This window comes from Rhopilema esculentum, chromosome 13, assembly GCF_057945365.1.
Source record: "Rhopilema esculentum isolate cy_ngs chromosome 13, ASM5794536v1, whole genome shotgun sequence".
Taxonomy (NCBI): Eukaryota; Metazoa; Cnidaria; class Scyphozoa; order Rhizostomeae; family Rhizostomatidae; genus Rhopilema; species Rhopilema esculentum.
In genome coordinates, this window is record NC_142827.1 from 9,173,947 (window position 1) to 9,197,797 (window position 23,851).

The 23,851-nt window shown below is 35.9% G+C and overlaps 2 protein-coding genes and 1 long non-coding RNA gene across 5 annotated transcripts in view; 2 read left to right on the plus strand and 1 right to left on the minus strand.

Annotated features, from left to right (window-relative positions):
• The first annotated feature begins 3,221 nt into the window (after positions 1-3,221).
• LOC135691817 (uncharacterized) lies at positions 3,222-4,182 on the plus strand. Its single transcript, XR_010516788.2, has 2 exons — positions 3,222-3,476; positions 4,027-4,182. It is a non-coding gene; the product is annotated as an uncharacterized LOC135691817 (long non-coding RNA).
• On the minus strand, positions 3,292-8,230 carry LOC135691816 (RNA demethylase ALKBH5). Its single transcript, XM_065209795.2, has 3 exons — positions 7,392-8,230; positions 6,396-6,476; positions 3,292-5,628 (listed from the first exon to the last, which is right to left on the minus strand). Exons 1-3 carry the CDS (start codon positions 8,156-8,158, stop codon positions 5,433-5,435), a joined length of 1,044 nt encoding a protein of 347 aa, XP_065065867.1. The 5' UTR covers positions 8,159-8,230; the 3' UTR covers positions 3,292-5,432.
• A 5,351-nt stretch (positions 8,231-13,581) lies between these two features.
• Positions 13,582-23,851, plus strand: part of LOC135691547 (unconventional myosin-XV) — a 52,493-nt gene continuing 42,223 nt past the window's right edge. Inside the window, exons 1-5 of one of the 3 annotated variants that reach the window (XM_065209422.2) lie at positions 13,582-13,632; positions 21,535-21,639; positions 22,180-22,259; positions 22,554-22,617; positions 22,858-22,967. In XM_065209422.2, coding sequence (XP_065065494.2) covers positions 13,597-13,632; positions 21,535-21,639; positions 22,180-22,259; positions 22,554-22,617; positions 22,858-22,967 — 395 coding nt within the window. In that variant the 5' untranslated portion in view covers positions 13,582-13,596. The other 2 variants (XM_065209423.2, XM_065209424.2) reach the window with 2 other exon arrangements.

Consider the following 23,851-nt stretch of genomic DNA (forward strand, 5'->3'; position numbering starts at 1 on the left):
CGTGAGTGTCCCTGTTGAAAAAGAGAGACTTAAGAAAGGTCTCCGGGAGTTCATTGGGCTGTGGTCATTTGCATAACCTGAAAAATTGGAATTCGTTCTCTCTCTACTTTATTTGAAATTTGAAAAGACATAATCAAAACTTTGTTCCTAAAGTGAAAATCACATGAAATCAACAAAAAAACTCAGAATAAGCCTATGTTATTACAGGCGAGAGAAAAATGACTTAAATCCAGAGATGAAGATGCGCAAATTTGTTCCTGCTCTAGGGGAATGGGTGTCCGGGGGAAAGTCGAATGACTTCAATTCTTCTTTCTTTTTATTTCATTTGATTAATTTTTTAGGATGATTGCCCTTCAGCAGGAGCTTTCCAATAAAAACTTTCAATTTACAAAAGAAAAATACCATACTAAATCAATAAAAAATGAGTATATACATCACTAGAGAACTAAATCTAATAATTTTATACCTCTTCTAGATAAATGCTTTGAAGGCACTTAGAGTGCTTTGCTTTTTTGAGGTTTGGACCCAAATGAGAGGATTTTCCAATCCAAAGTGTTGCTCGGCTGGAAGAAAAGCACTTTTGGACATTTGCTGACTTCTTAATGGGGAATCTCAACTCTCAAGTCTGTCTCTGTAATGTGGGAACTTCGAGAAGTGAAAATTTTGATAAACCTGTACACAAATACTATGGAACAATCTCATGTTGAAGTGTTTAGACCATGAATTTTAGATTCACTATTTACAAGCGCCTCAATGGTTTTCCAAGTTCATTGATAAGTCAGTGCCGTCGGAACGAAATTCATATTGGTGGAGTACCTTTGCATTCAATATAGAGAGAGGCAACAACTACGCTCTTTATTAAAAGAAGCCACCCTCGAAATTTAAAAACAAAATCGTTTTGAGTCCAAATATGTTCTTAGATACATCCTTATTTTCTCGTATATGATATGGTCTCAGGAGGATATCACTTGCTCTCGAATAGAAAACACATATTTTGAAAAGTTAAATTGTCAGTTTTGCGATCCTCTGTTGTGAACATTGCAAAGAAGCAACTGCTGAAAAACACGCACGCTGAGCCAAAGGTCAACCTGTCATTAGATTTTAGGCACGACTTTTTCCCTCCCCAATTTCTCCCAAAAAACAATATCCTGTCTTCTTCTGAGAAACGTCGAATTTTCAATCCTGACCGGTATAATTCTTTGTTAAACTTGGTCTAGGAGATGCTTTTTTAGCCTTTCTAGAAGGAATGATTTCAAAATTTTTCTTTCGCGTCGGACCCAACCATGGTGAGTCCACCTATATCAATAAACTTAATTTTTACCCAGGTTCACTTTCGTGCTGCCGTCTCTGAAAAATGTTATCCATCAAATTATATGAAAGTCGAAGTACTAAAGAACATCTTCTATAGAGCTGAACAATTCTAAGCAAATTCAATAATCTAAATTTTTTTTAGATCGTGTACCCCTCAAACTGTTTCCATAACATATACCAAAAGTTGCTTGGTGGTGCCATCACCCCACTGCACAATTTATATTCATTTGCTCTGCTGATTCCCCCCCCCCCTTGACATGATAGATTTACGACCCCGAACCTAGGTACTCAATCTTTGGGACCAATTCTAGTTCATCATCATGTATTTTTTATGCAGATACTCACCCCTATTTTTAAGAATTTATTAGTTTTGTTTGGTTGTTTGGTAGTACCCTCATTCAGTTGGGTCATGTTGTACGATTGTATACAAGGACACACGAGAACTTGCAACAGCCTGTGAGACATCCTTTAAATAAATGAGAAATAATAAGAGAGCAAGGCAAGAGCCTTGTGACACACGTACATATCTATGTTCTCTAAAGTTGAATCGGCGATATATGATCGATTCTGATTAAGTGAAAAATTCTCAAATAATTCTCAGCTACTACTCATTCTTTTATGACTCTCATTTTTTGCCTATTTCGGAATCTTGAAAATTGGCTTAGTGCTGTCATAAGAACTTTTTACAAGATTTGAGTTAATTTTGTCATGAATAAGGCACTGCAGACAGGATTTCATATGAATCTCTTTGATATCCTGTCAAAGGCACTTTTATGGAAAAGGCACTTTGGTCTCTATGCGCCTGACCCTCTTATCAAAGGACAGGGGGCGCGTTTGCCCCCTCTTCGGCGTATTTGCTTGCTACGAAGTTAGTGGAAAGCTTTTTATTGTTAACCTTCTGTCCGTTTTGTCGAACATTTTGTAATTTCTTGCTAGTATGTTCCCTGATAAAGACCTTAGTGTTTTAGTCAGAAAACGTGATTTGGCATCCTGACACATAAATAAGTAGCAATAGTTGTTTTGTGAATTTGATTTCAATCAGTGATTTCAACCTTACTACCCAAAGGTACATTTTGGAAATTGTTGGGGGGTGTAATAGGGTTATTTTGCCAAATGAATGTATCCACCCTATCATTATCTTCGAAACTAAATGGTTCTTCCATCCATGAGAAAAGAAACAAATAGACACAATGATAATGTTGAAACGTCTTTCTTCAGATCAAACGATCTTTCCGCGATAAAAGGTTCTATAAATATAATGTTTCTCTACGGTTGTCCCGTAACGTTGACTCGTCCTCTTAATGTCAGGCACAGTCTTTCTCAAGCACTGTCCTCTCAAATATGTCAAATAATCCACAATAATCGTCACGCGCGATGTCTTAAATAGCTATACGTGTCCTATAAATCCATAATTTATGCCGACAAGATCTTTCACAAGCATCTTGCCACATAAGTGAAACGTCGAGAACCTAAATATACAAAATATCAAAACTTAACCTAATCGCTCTTAACCGAATTCCATTTCCAACTTCAACTCCAACTCCAACTCAAAAACTAACTCTATATGTAACACGCCCAAAATATAACTAGACAAGAACTTATTGTAATGCTACATAGCTACGTAAATTTACATAATAATAGTGAATACAAAATATATTAGTCCCAAGATTAATTACATAAACTGAATAATGATACTAAAAATCCCAAAAGAAATAGTTAATGAATCTAAAGGTGCAATTAGAAAACAAAAGGAATTATAAACAATCGAATGTGCGAACGGTGATAAAATTATTAAGGTTACAGGATGCAAAACAAAAGAAATCCAAACTAGCACTATTACAGGGGGGAGCGGATCCCCGCGCTTCCACGGTCCCGGGTTATATCAGTTGCATTATGGGAAAAGTGAATCATTCCCAGGTCCCAACTTCTTTCGGCAGATCATCTGGACAAAATGGCGTCTTTCGGAGAAACGTCTTTGAGAAACATTGGCTCATATATTGCCAAAAATGGATCTTTGTCAAATGCCGTTGATGCGATTTCAAGATCAGTAACTAGATATCAAGCGAAGTATATTCATTGCAAGAACGCACGAATGACTCCGTTTTGGCACGCAGTTGGTCTCTGCATTGCGTTGAATTATTACATAGAGTACCCACATTTGAAAAGTATGTCCTATGGTTTACGTTCTTTTTCATAGTCATTTCAAGTTTCGCTGAGACTTGTTGACAAAAATTTATTTACAACAATTCAAAATGTTCCTCTCATTAAAAACAAAAAGCGTGGTGCGAACTAAACATAGATGATGTGTTGGGCTAAACAGTGAGAAACTGTTCGCATTATTTTCTACATACTACTTTTTGTCTGGATAAAAAGTATGGCGTCCTTCTTTGTTCCTCGACATTCGTAATGAAACAGTGACATTTTATGTGAAATTAAAGGGCCTTTGGCTCCACATTACCTCAATTTAAGGCTTAAAAGCACAAGCAAAATTTGCTAAATGGTCAGTTTAAACACAGATTTTAACATTTTTGTTGATTAATTTTGTCAATTGTTGGCAAATTTGTTTTGATGCTTTTGCTATCTGTTAACTGCCATACTCAACAGCATTGCAAAATGTCCCTGATCCAAAACTTGCTTGTGTCTGAGGAGCACAACAATTGTTTCATCCTAACCATTGTATTAGCTGTTGGTGATTAAAATTTTATTTTCTTACAGAACATGCAAGACACAGAAAATATCATTGAAAGTATGGAGTAATTGTCTCCCAAGTGCAGATGTCAACCAAGTGTGCATGATGGTTATGAAGAACTTTTGAATGTTATATGTGTATTTCTCATTTTTCAATGAAGTATGTTAAAAATTCTCTACCAATTTTGTGTATTACTTAGGGCTTGTATTGCTCTGTCCTGTGTTAGCGGTAGATGAACTTTTCTTGACTGTCTTTCAATAAAAGTTATTAGAACCTGCATATCTAAGATATCACAGTTAGGAAGAAAATCGGCTTTGGATTAGAAATTTTAGGTTGGAAGTGCTGTCAACACATCTTTCTTTTTCTAAGCAATGAAGTCTTGAAAAACTGTTCAAAAGATTCAGCATTAGTATGCCCTCTAGTGCTGCATCTGTCCATGGTAGAAAGGCACAGAGCTGCTACTATTAGCTCATTGTTTGGTTAAATGTGTAGTTTCTTATTTAAAACTTTATCTTTGAGAAAACTTCAGGAAGTTCCTGTGAAAATTCCAAGGGCCACAGATGGGTGGTTGCTCATCACTGATTTAAAGCTTTATGTTTCTGTCTCAAGGAAAAGGCAGGAGACTATTTTTTGAAAGAGTTCTCATAATATTAAGTAGCACTGTATAATTGTCAATGAAAACAATTTGATATCAACTAAAAACCCATATACAGTCACAATGAAACTACTTAAGTTGAAACATGTTCACAGATATGCTTATCGCCTAATCTGCTTTAAAATAACATTCTAAACCGATTTGGTTCATAGGCTCTTGATTAACATTTTGGAGATTTATTTCAAAGTTAACATGCTTTTAACATGCTCTCCTTCATGTTAAAAATTAAGGGGGTTTAATTTTTGTAACCTGGAAGGAATATAAGAATGCAGAGATTGTTTGAGCTGCTTGAAAACTTTTCAAAAATTTGTTGTAATAAAAGGAACATCAAAGGGAAAGATTTCTGTTATCTCCTTAAATACTTCAAAACTTTATTGTAATGGTTTTTCTAATTTTCTTAGCTTCAAATAAATCTCCTGCCTAGAGTTTCTGGTTTCAAATTCAAAGCTTTCTGTGTATGTGATAGTGTGGGACCTTTACTAGTTTAATGTGTGTTGTTGCAGTAACACTGGGATGATTTGATGCTCTAACAACAATTTCCCAATTTCAAATTCTCTAAGAATAAGGGAGGTAATCAAATTCCTCCATATACAGAAATATGAACACTAAACTGAATTGAAAAAAACAAGTATTATAGAATTCTGAACAGATTTTTAAACACTGTGATTGGTATATACAGAATGATATACTAATTAGAAAATTTAACCACTCGAAACCATTTTGAATGATACTTCACAACAAACAGTTTGACATAATTTTTTGATTCATCTGGGCTTTTTAACTCCTTGATCTGCGACTTCTTTTTGGTTTAAATTCTTCCTCACTACTCTCACCCCTGTCATCGTGTTCAAAGTATGGCATTTTACTTCTTTTTTTTGGCTTAGACTCTCTGTTTTCTTTTTGTACAAAGCGCTGCCTTTTGCCTTTCTGCAGTTCTGGAGTGTATGTTAGCCTTGGAGCATCCCTTTTCACTCTAAAAAATTGAATGAAATACTTTCACAAAACCCATACAAAAAATTGATGGATGCTACCTGTACCTTTATGTCTTACTTGATATTAAATGCTTTAAAGACTCATTGCTAACCTTTCTGTCTTACTTGATATTAAATGCTTTAAAGACTCAATGCTAACAATGGGCCTTTGCGAGCATGGCAACGGTCCAAACAATGGAAGTAATTTTCTACCGATTAACCAAAATTGATTTTAGACAGTCTAAAAATGCATTATGGGATGCTTACGTAGCACAATGGCTCATTGTTAGCAATGAGTCTTTAATCAAAGTAAAAATTGATAAAAGACAAGTTTTCTTCCCAAACAAAAGGATTTATTGCTTTTAAAAACTACGAAGCCACTTCATAATTCTATTCAGAATACTATTGTACACATTATATATGCAAACTAAATGCGAAAATAGCACATAATTGAGGAAAATATCATGCTAAAGCCAATTCTGTTTGACACTCCTCAGGGAGAGTATAAACTTCAGATAATGACCAACGGTAAACAGAAATTTACATCAAGGTGCAGATCAAAGTAATATGAGTTAAAGAATACTGCTTCGATTGGCTTATCCTTTTATAACCAATGGCCAAAATGTTTGAAGAAGCAAACAGAGAAAACTAAAAATCCTTCTGTCTACACAAGTCTAAATCTTTTTTCCATCAACATTTTTGTCACTGTATGTTTTAGCAAAAATTTGATTCACATTTTATTTGGGCATTATGACTGTTACTGATATACCTTCGTAAAATGATGACAGCTCTTCTGCTTACTGTATCTTGTGGCCTGATACAGTGTGTCACATTGTCTGCTGCATATCCACTAAAAGAGAAAATAATTCTTGTTTTCCATGGAAAGCTAACCATGCTTAGGTTGGCATTTAGTTATACTGTTAAATCTGATGCAAATAAAACTAGTGAATGCTGCTTGTATAAGACAATGATGAGAATAGATCCTCAGGGTTTAAAAAACTACCTTTGGCTTGGTGATAGAAAAAGAATATAAAATACAAACAGAAGTTGCTTTGAATGGGGGGGGGGTGGATTTGCAGTGGGGGACTAAGGGGAACATGTGCCCCTGGTTTCTCAACCTGGGTGATGAGAAAATTTTGGAAACATACTTTTTTGATGTAATCCTATGATTTTGAAACTACCTTTGATCCTATGATTTTGAAACTACAGGCATTCCTTTCAGGTAAAATCAGCATTCCTTGTTGGGGCGAGGGAGCATATTCAGGTGGCAAAAAAGGGCATGGCCTAAAAATGCTTGTTTTGTCTGCCCCATTCCCAGACTCTAGTGGCTGGCCCGGCCACTGGGGGAGGTTATTACAAAACTGCTACATTTTAATAAAAATTGTCAGAGTGTATGACATAGGCAAATATCATGGATGAAGTGAAACAAAAAATGAGGAAATTAAGTGACCATTAAAAACTAAGTAATACTTGACTTTTTGCAAGACATGCTCTGAGATGAGAACAGCTCTTCTAAAAAGTAAACTTTTATCCTAAGTGCACCTTGGCCTTACACTGTTACAGTGTCACTGTAGAAAAGAATTCCTTGGTTATCTGGCACGCTGTAATATATATATAAAGAAATCAGCCAAGCAAAAGACCATTTCTCTTTAAGACTTAAGCGTTTTTTTCCTTCACGCTTTAAGCTGAAATAACTCAAATTGCTCGGTTGCTTTTGTAGCAGTAGCAAAACGATAAAATTCAAGTTGACATCACAATTACAAACCTTAGCAGTGTGACACAACCGATATCCAGAGGTGCAGAGGCAATTGGCTTTGAAGTACGAATGGGATTGAATGAGAATTTGCAACCAAATGACAAGACACCGCTGCTGAAGAAGGAAACAGAGATGATTGGCCGTTCAAAAATATGCAGAGGGTCGACATGCGAGACAATACAGCCTCCGGGTTGATAATCATTTATGACAACACTATCAACGAAGTCCTTCTCAACAATCCCTGCTTTTACCAACGGTCTTATAACGAGCTTTTGAATCCAGATTGGTATATCATCAATTTCTCCTTTCGGAAAGAGCTTTTCTTGACCAGGGCCTCGCTCCTCCATTTGTTTTCCATATGTATATCCTTCACCGAAAAAGTACTTGACGCGCAGAGGTGCCCGGTCTACAGTGCGTGTTTTGAAATGTCCTCTATTTGCTTTTTCAACAATTTCATTGATTTTATCCTCTATAACAGCAATTTCTTGCTTCTTAAAAAACCGATGTTGCTGAATTCCAGATAAAATTTGCCTTCTTTCAGAAATTCTATCGTCATCACTGTCCGTATCGGAATAGCCTTGGCCATAACTTAGACGACCTAGGCCGTGCTTTAGGCCATCCTTGGTGCGGCTCCTGGACAACTCGTGTTCTGACGAGGTACCATCACTGCTGCTGCTATCACGCCGCCTCTCTCTTATTACAGTCTTTCTTGAACTTTCTCTGAGTTTCTCTCTAAGATCTTTCACGCCAATAATTGAGCACTTGTCACTTTCCATGACCTATGTTTATGTATCATGCAGAAACCTGTCCCTGAGTGACCACGATGGACAAGTGGCAGCATATCTCAAAGCAGAACAACTACAACAACAATAACCAAGTATCGAAAATTTCAGGGTTAATTTTCGGTGATGAAAATTTCGGTCATGTTTTTTAAATATCGGTCTAAATTTCGACGAGAAGTGAAAAAATCGGTGGAAAGGAAGGGAAAAGAAACGTATCGGTGAAAAAGACAATGAAAAAATTTCTATTATTTCATTTCCATATTCAATATACTATCTAGAATGCTATAATAAAAGTTACAAAAAATCAAACATTTCGATGTCAGCCCAATCAATGGAGTAAAGAGTTGGCAAAATGTCATAAACCCTGATTTAGAGGAGGCAGTTCGAACGTTCAAAAGAAATGATTTAAGAAATTACGAAGTGCCAATAGAAGCATTAGCTCAGCCCATAGAACTCAAATATTTTGGATGTAGAGGGGGAAAGAGGGCCAAACAGAAGAAAGTAAAGATTAGCTGGATATCGTTGTTGTTGATGACAAAGGAGAGCCAGAAGCTGCAAATAAAATTGATACTATTTTTGAGATAGTGATGCTCAAAAATGTTGGTAGCTTTAGAAAATCTTTGTCAAAAAGTTCTCGTTGCACTGCAGTCATGCTTTGTGATATCAGATTTGACAACTGGAAATCCTGTACATTCCCAGACATCTTTGCCATATCAAGAAAAGCCCTTTTGGTTGTTGTGAAAGTATCACATAGTTGCGCACTGAAAATCTGGAGATTTTTCTAACATTTGAAAATAGCAACGAGAAAAAAGTTCAGTTTGACAAACTCTCGCAGCGATAAACAAAGTTGGACCAAGTTTTTCAGCTGCCCTGATTCATCAAAAATAAATATCTGAAGATGGCACAAAATAGAGGAAACATTGCATACGAAAGCACATATCGTCAGACACTCTTCAGAGTTCAGAGTATAAACATTATTTAATTACCAAAAGTAAGCTTTGAGGAACTTCCCGTCAACAAATAGACCTTAGGAGCAAAGTTTAGGCTATAGAAAAAACGAGACTCCATCATTTGATGCAGGCAACAAAGTCTTCCCGAATCAGTTTTTTCGACCTATTCCCTTAACCAAGCTGTTACTCTTGGACAATGATAGGGTTGCCAACTGGCCTACTGGGAGCCCAAATTTGAGAAATCTGGCCTTTCTAAAGAATGTTTGGATACGAAATTTTGCCTTTGTCCTCAGGCCTCATTTTCTCTACTTTTGACCTCCTAAAGGAATGTTCGAAAATGAGATTAAAACCACATAAAATCATAAAATGAATGACCATAATATACCCATGAACCAGACAGACACTTAATCCAAATAGACCAGTGCCTGAATTGCTCATGTAATAACATGAAGTCATTGCTATAATTTAAAACGTTTTTGATCTATGTTCTAACGTTATAAACTTATGTCAGACGAGAAGCTCTATTATAACTCAAAATGTTTGCTTTTTCAAACCCATTTTGAAATAAAATTAGCAATTTATCAGTAATCAATAACTAGCATAATAGCAGAGATTTATCTACACATTTGTAACAAGTTACAATGAATAGTGATTAATGCTTTAATTTTCTCAAATTTTTAATTTATGATAACCAAGTGGCAAAGTAAATATGACACTGCAAGGAAGTACAAGAAGTCTTGGGAAGCGCAATATGTTTGGCGTACAGAGTCTGCTGATGGAAAGGGCAACGGAAATACTGTAAACTGCCCCTGTTTTTTACTGCGCTTGCGCATTATGACGTCACAGTGTTATGGATTAATTTTTGCCTATATTGACGTGATTTGACCTATTCTCATAAACAGTTTGGCTACTTAGTACCCAGACCACCTGGCAACCCTGGAAAATGTCCGACTTTTTTTACCAAATTCCTATATTCAATTCTCTGGTTTGTCTTTTTTGGTAAATACATAGTTACCAAGCTTAATCTAAAGTCATTTTTAAAATATTACTGAGTACACTTACTTACAGAATGGTAGACTAGATTTCTTTCAATTTTACCTAAAAGGATTATTTTGCTCCGCAGAAAAGTGACGGGGCCATGGCCCCCCCGCCCTGTTTCACCGGCCCTGGTATAATCCTGTTATAAGGTACTTTTGTGTAAGGTAATTTCAAATGAAAACGAATACATCATGAAGGTCAATTTTGTGTACTTCACGAAGTTCACATAGACGTTATTGCCTGATGATCGCAAAATATTATTCCAAACCTTTCAAGAACACTTGAACTGCCCAGACAATGTTCCAAAGGTTAATGTAGTCCAATGATTAAGTGTCTAAAGTATTCCGAAACATTCACGGTAGAATTTATTTTCAAATCGTTTTGCGGTTGAGATGTGGGTAATTCAGTTCTGTATCGTCACAAAAATGACTGGAAGTGTGTAAATTGGTAAAGCATTTATTTCTCACAAGTTACCGTTTTGCACGAGCGATGAAACGCTCACGTGGTTGGGTTTGCGCGAACGATCGCGCAAAAGCAGGAATGGGCCAAGGACACCGCCTTGAGGTGCTCCATGAGAAATGCCTAAAGTGTAGGAATATGACCTCCAGTAGAGACTCACTTTGAAAACCTTACTAGATAAGATCTTGGCCAGTTTAGCGCCCAAACCCTAATTCCATATTTATTTAGCTTTGACAGAAGACTTTCAGCATCTTCTGTATGAAATGCCTTTGTAAAGATGCAACAAGGGACGAGCAGTGGTGCACAGTATTAAAAAAAGTACTCTGATTAAAATGCAATGCTCTAGCCAAGTTCATAAATTTTTCTGTTACGGCTATGTCTTGAAGGTTTAATGTATACCGTTTATTAAAATGTCGATTTTTGCCTCACTCGATTTGTATTTTCGAAATGAAACTTGTTTGTCGTGGTCTCCATCTTGGGCAACAAGATACCTTCTTTTAGTACTCTCTATTGGTTCTGCTAGCAGAGAGTGGTGATGTAGAATGATGTGTGAAATTGGAGATCGAAGAAAGCGTTAGAAGTTGACTTTTGTTTTTTGAGTTTATAAAGTATATTGAATGATAACATATCGTTGTCAGTATATTTTTAGGCATAATCCCATCTTCATTAGGTGCTATTCAAACCCTAGGTTTTGCAGTGTTGTCGCAAAAGATTAAACATTTAAGTGCAATTTTTATCCCAATTCCAAAACTATTTTCCAAGTTCCAGCTGCCAAAACCCTAATTCTCAGTGCCAAGAATACAAAACCTGATACGAAATACAAAAACTACGAAATTCGAAACAGAATACCCCTTTCGGGGACTCGAGTAATTTAGGCCACTGGGTGCTGATTGCTAATATGTAGCACCAGTAATTTTACAAGGGGTCACTGAAAAAGCTTTTACTGAGATGGTTTCGAAAGCTAAGAAATTTCCTGTGGTATTCCCAAGTTTTTTGATGCAATTATTCGTTATACGAGTAATCAAACTATTAAGCAGATTGGATACGGTTTTCGATTCTTATTTACTTTTCATCGGTTTCCAAATTCATGCATTGGTTGTTATCTGATCTATTTTCATTTAGGAGGTAAATCATTCCTTTTTAGACATTCTTGGATCTGTTTCAGGAACGTGGGAAATAACCGTTATTCTTGCTACATCGTATAACATATTTAAGATAATCACTTTAATATTTACAGTTTCGATACTATCAATCTTGTTAAGCTTTAATGAAGTTGGCACATTAATGGTTTGATTAAAGAGTTAAGATGTAGCTTGCGGTTTTCAGCTGACACGTTTTTACTGACGTGTGGACAGGGACTTCAATTGAGTATGTTCATTTTCAATCTTGTGCTCTCTTTTTTGGGTTTAAAGAGTCGCTTTTTACGTCCTACTGACAGCTAGTCTCTCAAAGATGTGGAGCACCTTGCTTATTTACTGCATATCATCAACAGTGTTTTTAAACTGTAGAAAACAAGGCATTTGTTTACTATCACAACACTTTTCTAAAAATTAGAAAGCTTTTTATTTTATTATGCTATAGCGGTTTGTGTTTCTACACTGCGCTCTAGATCATAAACAAAATGATTTTTGCTCCATGTGCCATTCAGTTTAAGGAGTGGAGCTAATGACATTCTGGACCATTGTTTCAGGGAGGAAAAATGCAAAATACCCAAAATGGCACTTGATTTTAATGTAGAGCTGTAATGGCCTAATTAGACAGATCGAAGCTCTTTGATGGAACTGCTAAGGGCAAAGCCAGCCAAAAATGGCGATTTTTCATGGCAAGGCCCAGAAAAATCATTCTTCCATTCAATGTAGATGTAGTTATTTATAATGGGCACTAAACTTCTTTTTATCTGAATAAAAGTTACAAGGACATACGAAAATTATAAGACGATGCCGCAGGGAGCATGAAAAAATACGTAGCAACCCTGCGACCATAATATTTAATATAACAACTCAACAGTAATTTATATATTTGAATATTAAAGATTTCATAATACAAATAAAAAATACATAAAGTAGCAAAAAACACTAAACTTTCGTAGCCATCTAAGCAAATAGGTGTTTGCTTCTCCCTTCATAGCATGACATGTTCTTTTGCTCATTCATACACATAATAATTGTTTGGTATATTTCATTCTTTATCATTTTATAAATTGGTTCCATTCCAAATGAAACATTTTTTGAAGTTAAAAAATAATTTTTTTAATTGCAAATCAATTATTTAAAACAGCTATTGACTCAACTTTCAACTGTTTGATGTTAAAAGATAGACAAATAACATAAACTGGACATTTTATTAGTTTCCGAACTTCCAGTAACAATTTTTCTCACGATACAATGTTAGGGCGTGGTATCAGCCCCACACTAAACTGAGCACCCCTCAAATTTTTATTTTGATCCACCCCTGATTCTTACAAGATTTAAACGCTTGAAAACCCAGGGTACCCCGTTCAAGATTCAAGACTACCCTGGGTTTATCCCAAGATTTGAACCTTATCCCAACAATGCTTTTTGAGCTTGTTGATAAAAAACAGCAATTTTATTCTGCCTTCATTTAGCCTCTTTCCCTCTCTGTAGAGGCGAGGTGAGCTTGATGTAGAAACACAGTAATCAGAGTAGATTCTTGCTTTTTATCCCAGCTTTATTAATAGTAAATTCTAATTACATCGTGGTATGACCTTGAAGCGACTCATTATTTGTTCTCCCATTCAATTTGTATTAATGAAGCGTGTGGTACCTAGAGGGCGCAAATCAAACAATTTACTGTGTCAATTTAAGTAATAAAAATCTAAGGATGAATCAATGCGGTGCTAGGCCATAATATGCAAAAATGTGCATTAAATTGAAATAAACCGATTTATACTCTTCCAACAGGTAACCATTGTCTTGTATTCTAAACACGCATTCAATAGAAAAGCTGACCACTGGATTACTGAACATGGGAAATGCAAATATGAATGGCTGGTGGCTTCAGGTTCTTGGCGCTTTTTATCTACTTTATATCATAAAATTTGCATGCTAACCCGTTCATTTGCAATCAAGTTTAATCTCTGCAAACTAACTACTACCAGCCAGCTAACAAGTTAGTCAAAACGATGTGCATCAAAGTGTTTCGACGTAACGCTCTGTTAACCATTAGTTCTTTTGGATTTCAAACAAGAATCATTGTTTGTCACAGCCATACAAAAATGCAAAGTCAAATCTAGCCTTCGCTAGTTATGATACAAATTCCTGAGAGCAGCACGAATATTAACGATGGATCTTGTAAGTTATCTTGATTTTCATTGATTGTTATTAGCATCAAATAAGTTACAAGCGTTTCCCTAACAAAATCTGTGGCTAAAGTTTAAGCGAATTCACGGTTACTTATAGGCAGATTTTGGCTGTTGTTATGATCTGTTTGCTGATTTGCAACAGTAATACTCAAGGTAACTTTTGCCTATATCCGGGGTAGAAGAAGCTCTTTTAAGCCTTATTTCAGATGCCTGCTATTTCTTGATCAAAATTGATCCGATAAAGGATTTAATTCTTTATATATGTTAGCAGCGGTTTTATGTGCAATATTTTCGTCTGGTTTTGTTGCGATACTACTCAAAAAGACTTCAGATACGAAGAAACAGGTTACAGGTGTATATGTTTTGCAGTCAATGATAACAAATGAGTGATCGAAGAATGCGAAGAAAACATTTAGAAACATGATCGGGAAAATTTTCTGCTATGGAATCCGCGGGGCAAGGAGCAGGGAGTCCCTACATCAAAGAAACCATGATCCACACATTTAGGATATGGGAATTCAAGTACAATTTTTAGCAATCTGTTTTTATTGGTAAAAGGTCCTTATTTAAAACATGAGTTTTAGTCTCTCTTTAGTTAAAAAATTTTTCCTTTTAAATTATATTAATTCTATACATTTTTAAGAATAGTGGAGGGTTTGGGGGGGAAGGGGGGATTCTGATCTAATCATTTTCAAGATGTATTATAAAAAACCAGCACTTTATTTTGGTGCTAATTCGTAAATTATTCAAATAGGTGAGACCAGATATCATGTACCTGTCAATGTTTGCATGCAAAGATAAAGAATTATCACTTCGTTTTCTTCGTCTTTTTTACAACAAAAATTTACACCCTTGCTCTTTACCATATAATTTTTCTCATGAATAATTAATAGCTCTACAAATATTTTAGACAGGTAACAACATTGCCATTCTTAAAACACAATCAAAAGACTATTTTTGTCAGGAAATGGGATTAGGAATTTATTACAAAAGTTTCAATTCGTAGTAAACGTGTCTCGGCTGAACTTCAGCAGGGGTTTAAGAATCCCTTTAAAAAAATATGAGAGTTTTCTCTATTTAAAGCTTTTAGCTTTGAAAATAAATTGATTTTCAATCAGTGAGCTAAGATTGCTTTATCTATTCTCAATCAGCTTCAATTTGAAGGATGTAAATGCCATTAGGGTATTTTATTTGGAGTTCAAAAATGCGAGATATTTATTAGCGCTATTTAGTGGATATTCAACGCTGAAAATTGTGATTTGAGAATCTATTTACGGTGCTGAGTAAAACAGAAGTTTATTGAAATTCCGTATTTTTCATTCCTTTTTACTTGTTCTTTGAGAAAACACATTTCTTTATTCTTGGTTATTTTTTATATGTCATATTTTATCTCGGTTATGTTTTAACATATTCTTGTTTATATTTTTTCATATATTCTTGGCTATATCTTTTTTATACTCTTGGCTATTTTTTTGCTATTCATTGGAAAATGGGAAATGTAAGCTGAATTTGGTTACCTTAACAACAATACTTTGAAGTATCATGTGAAGGGCCGATTCTTTTATCTGTTTACAATTACGTCATGCTTTAGCAAAGGATGGAATAGAACGTGGTTTAAGAAACACTATGCTTGGGAAAAATTCTTGTTGGCCAATGTTTTTACCTACAAAAGAATTTTTAGAACATTTAAACATGAATACGTAACAAAGGGCGGTCATCTCCAATTAGGTCATCTCACAATCCGTTTTGCCATGGAAACAGGGTCTTTGTTCTCATTCTTTGAAATCAATAGAAGAGTAGAAAGGCGCTTAGTAACAACTTGAAACCTTGTATGTGGGCTTACAAAGTCTTTGTAAACGTTTGGCTTTCATTCTAATTAGAAATTCGAAGATTCCTGATCAATGATGTAATTATGTGCATTTTACGGAGGGCTCTTAGTAGACGAGGGGCTGCAAAAAGGCGATAAGACCTCCTATCTAGAGTACCATGACAAAAAACCAAAACTCAGATTTTGGCAAACGGGGTATCAGGAGCCAGGGACGTAAACAAGTGGCTAATTTTGGGGGGTCGTGGAAGGTTGAAAATTCCAACTTTACCTGATGAATTTTTTCTTTTGACCTGTTAATCTTCTGTACCTACTAAATTGATTTTGAAATTTGGCTTATTCCAGATTTTTAGGTTCTGTATAATTACCAACATTTTACTTACAATAATTAGTCTTAAGCATAAAAACACTAAAGAAGATAAAGAAAATCTCTAAATTTTGATTAACGTAACACGAACATTTAATCTTTTTGTAAGATATAAAGCAACATCAAAGCGAAACCAGTCTAGATCTTGGATATTTTTAATGATAAAAAGTAATATTCTTTCAAGTCAATTAACAGCAATTGTGCAGATCAGTTTTATATAAAATATCTTTTTAACAATATCGAAGCATCAAGGAATTGACCATTTCATCTTTTATTCTTGATCCAAGGGAAATTTTCACAATTTTTAAAGAGCTAAACGTCCTTTGTTTTTTAGAACTGAAAAGGGTGATCTGAGAGCAAGTGCATATGCCCGATTCGTAAGATAAGATAAAACACTCTTCTTTGATCAAGTACTTCTGATGCAGCTTCTATAATATTGTCTGCCTTCACAGCAGCTTTAGCAATTTATGGTAAGATTCAAGGAGGTCTACAAAGTACAGGGGGAGCTTAGCATACACCTGTTCAGAAAGCGTTGAGAAGATCTAAAATTTTTACATTTAAAATCCCAAAATCCTAAGCTATTAAATTCACATGATTGGTCATAATAGTTTGAAAAAAAACCAAGTTAACTTTTAGGTTTAGAAACTGCAATTGGATTTTCCAACCGTTAGGGGGGGCGTTACGCCCCCACGCCCCCTATTATTTACGTGTCTGTCAGGAGCGAGAAGATCCTTGATAGTCTAGCCCGGTGGAGGGGATATAGGACAGCAGGCAACTCTGCACCGTCATCCAGCGACTACTACTACAACATCGGAACATGGAATGTAAGAGGACTGTTAAAACAAGAAAAGCGAGCAAATGTGGTTCAAGAAATGGATAGAGTGGATGTTGATATCTTAGGATTGTCTGAAACTCACTGGAAAGATGTAGGGAATTCAAGACCAGCATACCAACAGTACCAGGACAGTATGGCATCATCTATTCAGGAGGAAAGCAAAGCAGACAAGGTCTGGCATTCATTGTAAATGAAAGAACTAAAAAGTCCACTTCATACTATCATGCAGTTAATGAGAGAATTATGCTTATGAAATTACAAGAAAAAAGCCGTGAACTCCTTATCACACAAATTTATGGTTATACAGAAGTCGCTGACAGAGAACAGGTCGAAGAATTCTATGAGTTATTGGATATTATAATAAAGGGACACAAGGAGAGAAATGACAAAGTTATTATAATGGGGGACTTCAATGGAAGAGTGGGTAAAAATAAATTCAGTAATGTAGTTGGTAAGTTTGGACTTGGACAAAGAACACCTAATGGGGATAGACTAAAAGAATTCTGCAAAAAGCACCATCTTTTAGTTACAAAAACCTGGTTTGAGCAAAAAGAAAGCGCAAGACACACTTGGATATCGCCAGACCAAAGAACAAAGAATCAAATAGATTACATTTTGATAAACGAAAGATACCGGAATAGCGTGAGCAATTCAAAAAGCAGACCAGGAGCAGACTGTGGATCAGATCACAACCCAGTTATTGCTAAAACCAAAACCAGACTTAAAGTTATAAAGAAGAAAAAGAAAAAGAATAAAACATGGAATATCAAAAATCTACAGAACAAAGATGTAAAGGAAAAATTCAAGTCTAAGTTTACTAACATATACCAAGACGAACGCAACATGGAAACAAATGAAATGTGGAATAATATCAAGGAATGCATACAAATAACAACAGATGAGATATGCGGGAACAACAACAAAGAAATGAAACAAAAGTGGATGACAGTTGAGATAATAAAAAAGATGGAAGATAGAAGAATGAAAAATCAAGCAACCAAGGGCAGTAACAAAAAACAAAAAGAACTAACCAGGGAAATCAAAAGAGACTGCAGAAAAGCAAATAAAGAACACTAAAAAAGAAAATGTGAGGAATTAGAAGAACTGGATAAGCTACATAGCCCAAATCTATACAAAAAACTAAAAGATCTGACACCAAAGTCCAGGAAAACCCAGCTAGGAATCAAAGACAGATATGGGGAAATGATCTATGAAGGAGAATTAATAATCAAAAGATGGGAAGAGTACATAGGAAGGGAATTATATAATGATAAAAGAAAGACCTTACCAAATATTGACGAAGTGAAGGACGAATTCAATAGAGTAGGCGAAAAAGAAGTATGAGAAATTATCAACGAGCTACCAAAAAAAGAGGCAGCTGGAGAGGATGGAATATGCGCCGGATTCTTACAAAGTCGGGGAAAAAGGGGAATAACAGATTTTAATGAACTCCTCAACAAAATCTATACAACAGGAGATCTTCCTCAGGATTTCATCAAGATTGTGTTTGTTCCAATCCCTAAAGTCACCAAAGCCAAAGAATGTAACGAATACAGAACGATCAGCCTAATCTCACATGCTGCGAAAAATTCTACTTAAAGTAATAAAGAAAAGAATAACACCTTTTATTGAAAATCGAATCAGCGAGAATCAACTTGGTTTTAGAAAAGGCAAAGGTACAAGAGAAGTTATTTTCATCGCAAGAATCTTAAGTGAAAGAACTATTGAGAAAAAGAAAACTATTTATCGGTGTTTTATTGATTACACCAAAGCATTTGACAGAGTAAGACACGACAAACTCATTGAAATAATGAAAAGAACGGAATTCCTAATCATGAGATCAGATTAATTGCCAATTTGTATTGGAAACAGAAAGCAAGTGTAAGAACCAACCGAGGGGAGAGTGAAGAAATTGAAATAAAAAGAGGCATTAGACAGGGTTGCATCCTATCACCAATTCTATTCAACCTGAACAGCGAATTGAAGAAGCATTAAGCAACAAAAAAGGGCTAAACAACAATGGAGAAAATATAAACAATTTTAGGTTGGCTGATGATACTGTACTAATTGCAGAAAGTAGAGAAGATCTTCAAAAAATGATTAATGAGCTCCATCAAAAATGTGTAGAATATGGAATGAGTCTAAATGCAAAGAAAACAAAAGTAATGGTAATAGACAAGAAGGAACAAATTAAATGTGAAATTGAAGTAGAAAACAAAGAGCCAGAACAAGTAAAAGAATCTAGGAAGTTGGATAGTTGATAATGGAAAATGTGAAGAAGAAGTCAGACGAAGAATAGAAAAAGCAAAAAGTAATTTTTGGAAATTTAAGGAATTTTTGAGAAGCAACATCAACCGCAATTTGAAATTAAGGCTACTTAAAACCTACATTTTCTCAGTAGTAGGATATGGAAGCGAGGCATGGACATACAGCAAAGTAATAAAAGAAAAACTTCATGCTTTTGAAATGTGGTGCTACAGGAGAATTCTGAAAATAAACTGGACTGAAAAAGTGACAAACAAAAAAGTGTTAGAAACAATTGGACATCAGAGAGTTTTAGTCAACGAAATGATAAAAAGAAAAATGAGATTTGCTGGCCACATTATAAGGGGATCATCCGGGTTCTTGGCAAGGTTTGTTTTGGAAGGTATGATTGACGGAAAAAGAGACAGAGGAAGACAAAGAAGAACAAGGGGAGACGATGTCAAGGAATGGAGCGGGTGAGAGAGCATTGGGAGGGCTAAACGATTTTCTGAGGATAGGGATAGTTGCAGGAGTGTAGAGCTAAGGGGGCCGGGGAGGGAGGCTGAGCCCCCCTTGTTGATGCCAAAAATTGGCAAATTTCTACTTTTGCTATTGTTTTTCGAAACAATTTGTGCAAGGGCCCCTTGTTATTTTCATAGCACTACACCACTGGATAGTTGGAGGGTCGTGGTTACACCTTCATATAGAAGATGGTACCTGATGATGATGAGAGTATCTCCTAATTTTATCTCGTTGGTTTCAGCTGTATACACTTTCCCGTTCCAAAAAGAAAAGCAATGTGTAACGGCACAGGTCGAAACTATCTTTTCAGATCAGCCCCTAGAATTCTTTGGGATTTGATTAAAAAGGGGTAAATTTTCATGTTACGTTTTTGGTCCCAGACTCCTCGCAACAACGTAGTCCCTCACACCCTCACTGATCTGTGTCTGAAGCGGGAAACAGGAGGAGGAAGTGAACGGATGATGCCACAAAACAAAACAGGTAAACGAAGAGAATACAGCGTTAAGGACTGTACCAGAGAGAATCCGGCGGCTTTTTTCTTAAAATGATAACTTTACTGCTCTTATTCATTACGTGATTGCATCAGGGTATGGGATGAACCTGGTTCACTGGCAGACAATCATGTTACACGTTTTTTATTTTTTAAGAAACTTGAATCAGCAGCATCCAAATTTTGGCATTTTAATTCCTACTAAAAGTCTCTTAGTTGGTTTCTTATCTCTGGACCTAAAACTCAGCATTTTTGGAAGAATACAAACGCAGATCGTCACGAAAAAAACTCATGCAGATCAAAATTCAAAGTATGTTATCTTTTCCAAAGAAAAAGCAACAAAATAAAGTTCTTCTGGACTCTTTTTTTAAAAATTTACAGTTTCTTTTTTTTTCTTGACCCTAGTACCAAAGTTTCATAAATTTTTGGGCATCCCAGTACTAGTTTCTTGTAAACCATATATAAACAAAAGATGTGTATTTTTTCCGGGGTTGGGGTTGCTCAGAACCATGGTATTCCAACAAGAAAACAGATAGAGGTATGGAAGCAGTGGCGGCGCCAAGAGGTGGTATAGGGGAGTAATTACCTCGCTACTTTTGTCGAAACATGGTCTACATATTTCGTCTAAAAACGGATTAAAAAGCACTAGGTAGGGGTAGATCATATTTCCTAAGGAAATTTGACCTGATACAAAGCACTGAAACAAGGTCAACAGGGCGTGGTCTCACGGGTAACACCCATTACCCTCCCACTCTGCAACAGCTGGTGCGGCCATTGTATGGAAGTCATAATTTTCCAACAAGAAGGCAAATGGGCAGATGCCCGAGCCCCTAAGCTTCAAATACTTTCTCCCTGTAATGTGAACACTGCAACATACCTATGATAAACCATATGAGGGCATGGCCGTACTGATGTATGATGTACCACAACCATGCACAACTTCTGTGTAATTGTTGTTAAAATAACTTCTGGCTAGAAGATCTCTAGTTTGATGGAAGGATAATTGCAGCTGCAGGCTATGTAGAACCTTTGTAGCACAGGTCGGGTTCTTGACATGAATTGTCTAACATTAATATTTTCAACTATTTGTCTAATTCAATCCTAGGTATTTTAATTTATTTCTTTAAATAGCTTTTATATCACTGTATAATACTTTCATTTTTATTCCTGTAAATAGTAGGCTTTAATTAGCTTATGGTTTTAGCTACTACTGTAAAGAACGCCTACTGTAAATAAATGAATAATTATTATCATTATTATTATTATTATGGCCTTATGTGTTCATTTTTTACCATGAACTTTTGCCATTTTTATGCAGGGTAGTCAAGTTTGGTTTGATGATGGTACAAAGCTTGGCTATTTGGTACTTGGAACCATCACTGAAAATATTGGCACACATGTTAAAATTCTACATGGAAATAAGGTGATGTGCAAGGATCTTCTGTTGATAAGATATAGCCAAATATTGCCTTTATGTTCTTCATCCTAATGTATATTTGCATATCACAAATTGCCACTTAAAAGAAACAGTTCAAGCAGTTGACTCCGCTTATGGCACCCTGTTAAAGTCCTGCAGAGTATGGCATGTGCACACCAAAGATATTTTTCTAAAACGTCCCTGCTCACTTGACAAAGGGTGTGGCATTTTGAGATCTGGGCAAAACATTGGTGTGTCCTATTGCTCAAGGGAAATGGAGAATCATGTTTCCTAAGATGGACATAATCGTTCATCAGTTTAAGAGATCAAAATAACCATCAATCTTGTCCATTTTCTTATCTTCATCGATATGCTAACTATTGCACAATCAAAGTAACAAAGTGCATACCTGCACATTTGAAAGTTTGCTCTTGCACACTTGAGATCCTGTCGGAGACTGCTGTACTCTGCAGTTTGGTCTTAAGTTTAAGTTTTTGTCTGTGTGGACTTTCCCACATTCTAATGTTTGATTTTGTTTTCAAATAGACTTACACTATTCCCAGCAAAGCTGTCAAACCAGCTGATGAGACCACACATAGTGGAATTGATGACATGGTCAAATTAAGGTAACAAACTATATTATCAGCATGTCTATGAATTTTTACTTTAACAGTGTAATGGAGAAGGCAGTGGGAGAGGGAAAATAACCATATGTTTGCCATGGAAGGAGCAAGTTGAAAATTTATTGTAAGAAAGGCAGAAATTTAACAATACAATCTGTTTCACGGGCAAAGCATAAGCTTTCCTTTGCCACTTGGTTTGATACTCTTAACTGTTTTTAAACTTAGACTTTACAGAGGTCTGTTTTTATTTTTATGAATTCTAAAACATTTGAAGCAAAAATTTAAATTCAATTTCAGAGATCTCCATGAAGGTTCAATTCTGTGGAATCTTAAAAAGCGATATCATCTTGGTCAAATTTATGTAAGATGCTGTTTTTTTTGTTTTCAATGTGGTTTTTCCTTTCTGCTTTGTTAAAGATTTAATACATTAATATGCAGTGATGTAGAATTTAGTATTAATCAAGAGGAAGATATCTAAAGTTTTTCTATAAGGAAAATTATCATTTCCTTGGTTTATTTTTGCTTTGAAAGTTGATAAGGGAGCAAATTTGCCGTTAGTAAACACCCTCTAGAAATGTAAATTCAATTTTTCTTTCTTTAGACTTACATTGGAAGCATAATCATCTCAGTGAACCCTTACAAATTATTCAGTATTTATGGCTTAGATACTGTAAGAAAATACCAAGGACAATTCATTGGAAAATTGCCACCGTAAGTTTAAAACTTGAATCAAGTAGTGAGTTAGTTTCTGTAGCACTGTCTTAGAAAAGTGAGGACCCTAGATCATATGGTATGAGATCAGGGTCAGGATTGGAAAAGGGCATGGGGAAATCCCACTCCTTGGAACAAGGGTCTGTCAGCAAGCAACTGCTGTTGTCAGCAAATCCATGCTGTTGTCAGCAAATCCATGCTGTTGTCAGCAAATCCATGCTGTTGTCAGCAAATCCATGCTGTTGTCAGCAAATCCATGCTGTTGTCAGCAAATCCATGCTGTTGTCAGCAAATCCATGCTGTTGTCAGCAAATCCATGCTGTTGTCAGCAAATTCATGCTGTTGTCAGCAAATCCATGCTGTTGTCAGCAAATCCATGCTGTTGTCAGCAAATGCATGCTGTTGTCAGCAAATCCATGCTGTTGTCAGCAAATCACTGCTGTTGTCAGCAAATCACTGCTGTTGTCAGTGAATCACTGCTGTTGTCAGTGAATCACTGCTGTGGTCAGTGAATCACTGCTGTTGTCAGTGAATCACTGTTGTTGCCAGTGAATCACTGCTATTGCCAGGAAATCACTGCTGTTGTCAACAAATCACTGTTGTTGTCAGTGAATCACTGCTGTTGTCAGTGAATCACTGCTATCATCAGCAAATCACTGCTGCTGTCAGTGAATCACTGCTGTCATCAGCAAATCACTGCTGTCATCAGCAAATCACTGCTGTTGTCAGTGAATCACTGCTGTCATCAGCAAATCAGTGGCGGACACTTGGTCAAATATTGGGGGGGGCAAGCCTATTGTTTTAATAAGATGACCTCACATTTCCCATTGTTTTAAAACAAAAGACCATTCTCCTCTAAAGTATTGGGGGGGCGGTCGCCCCCC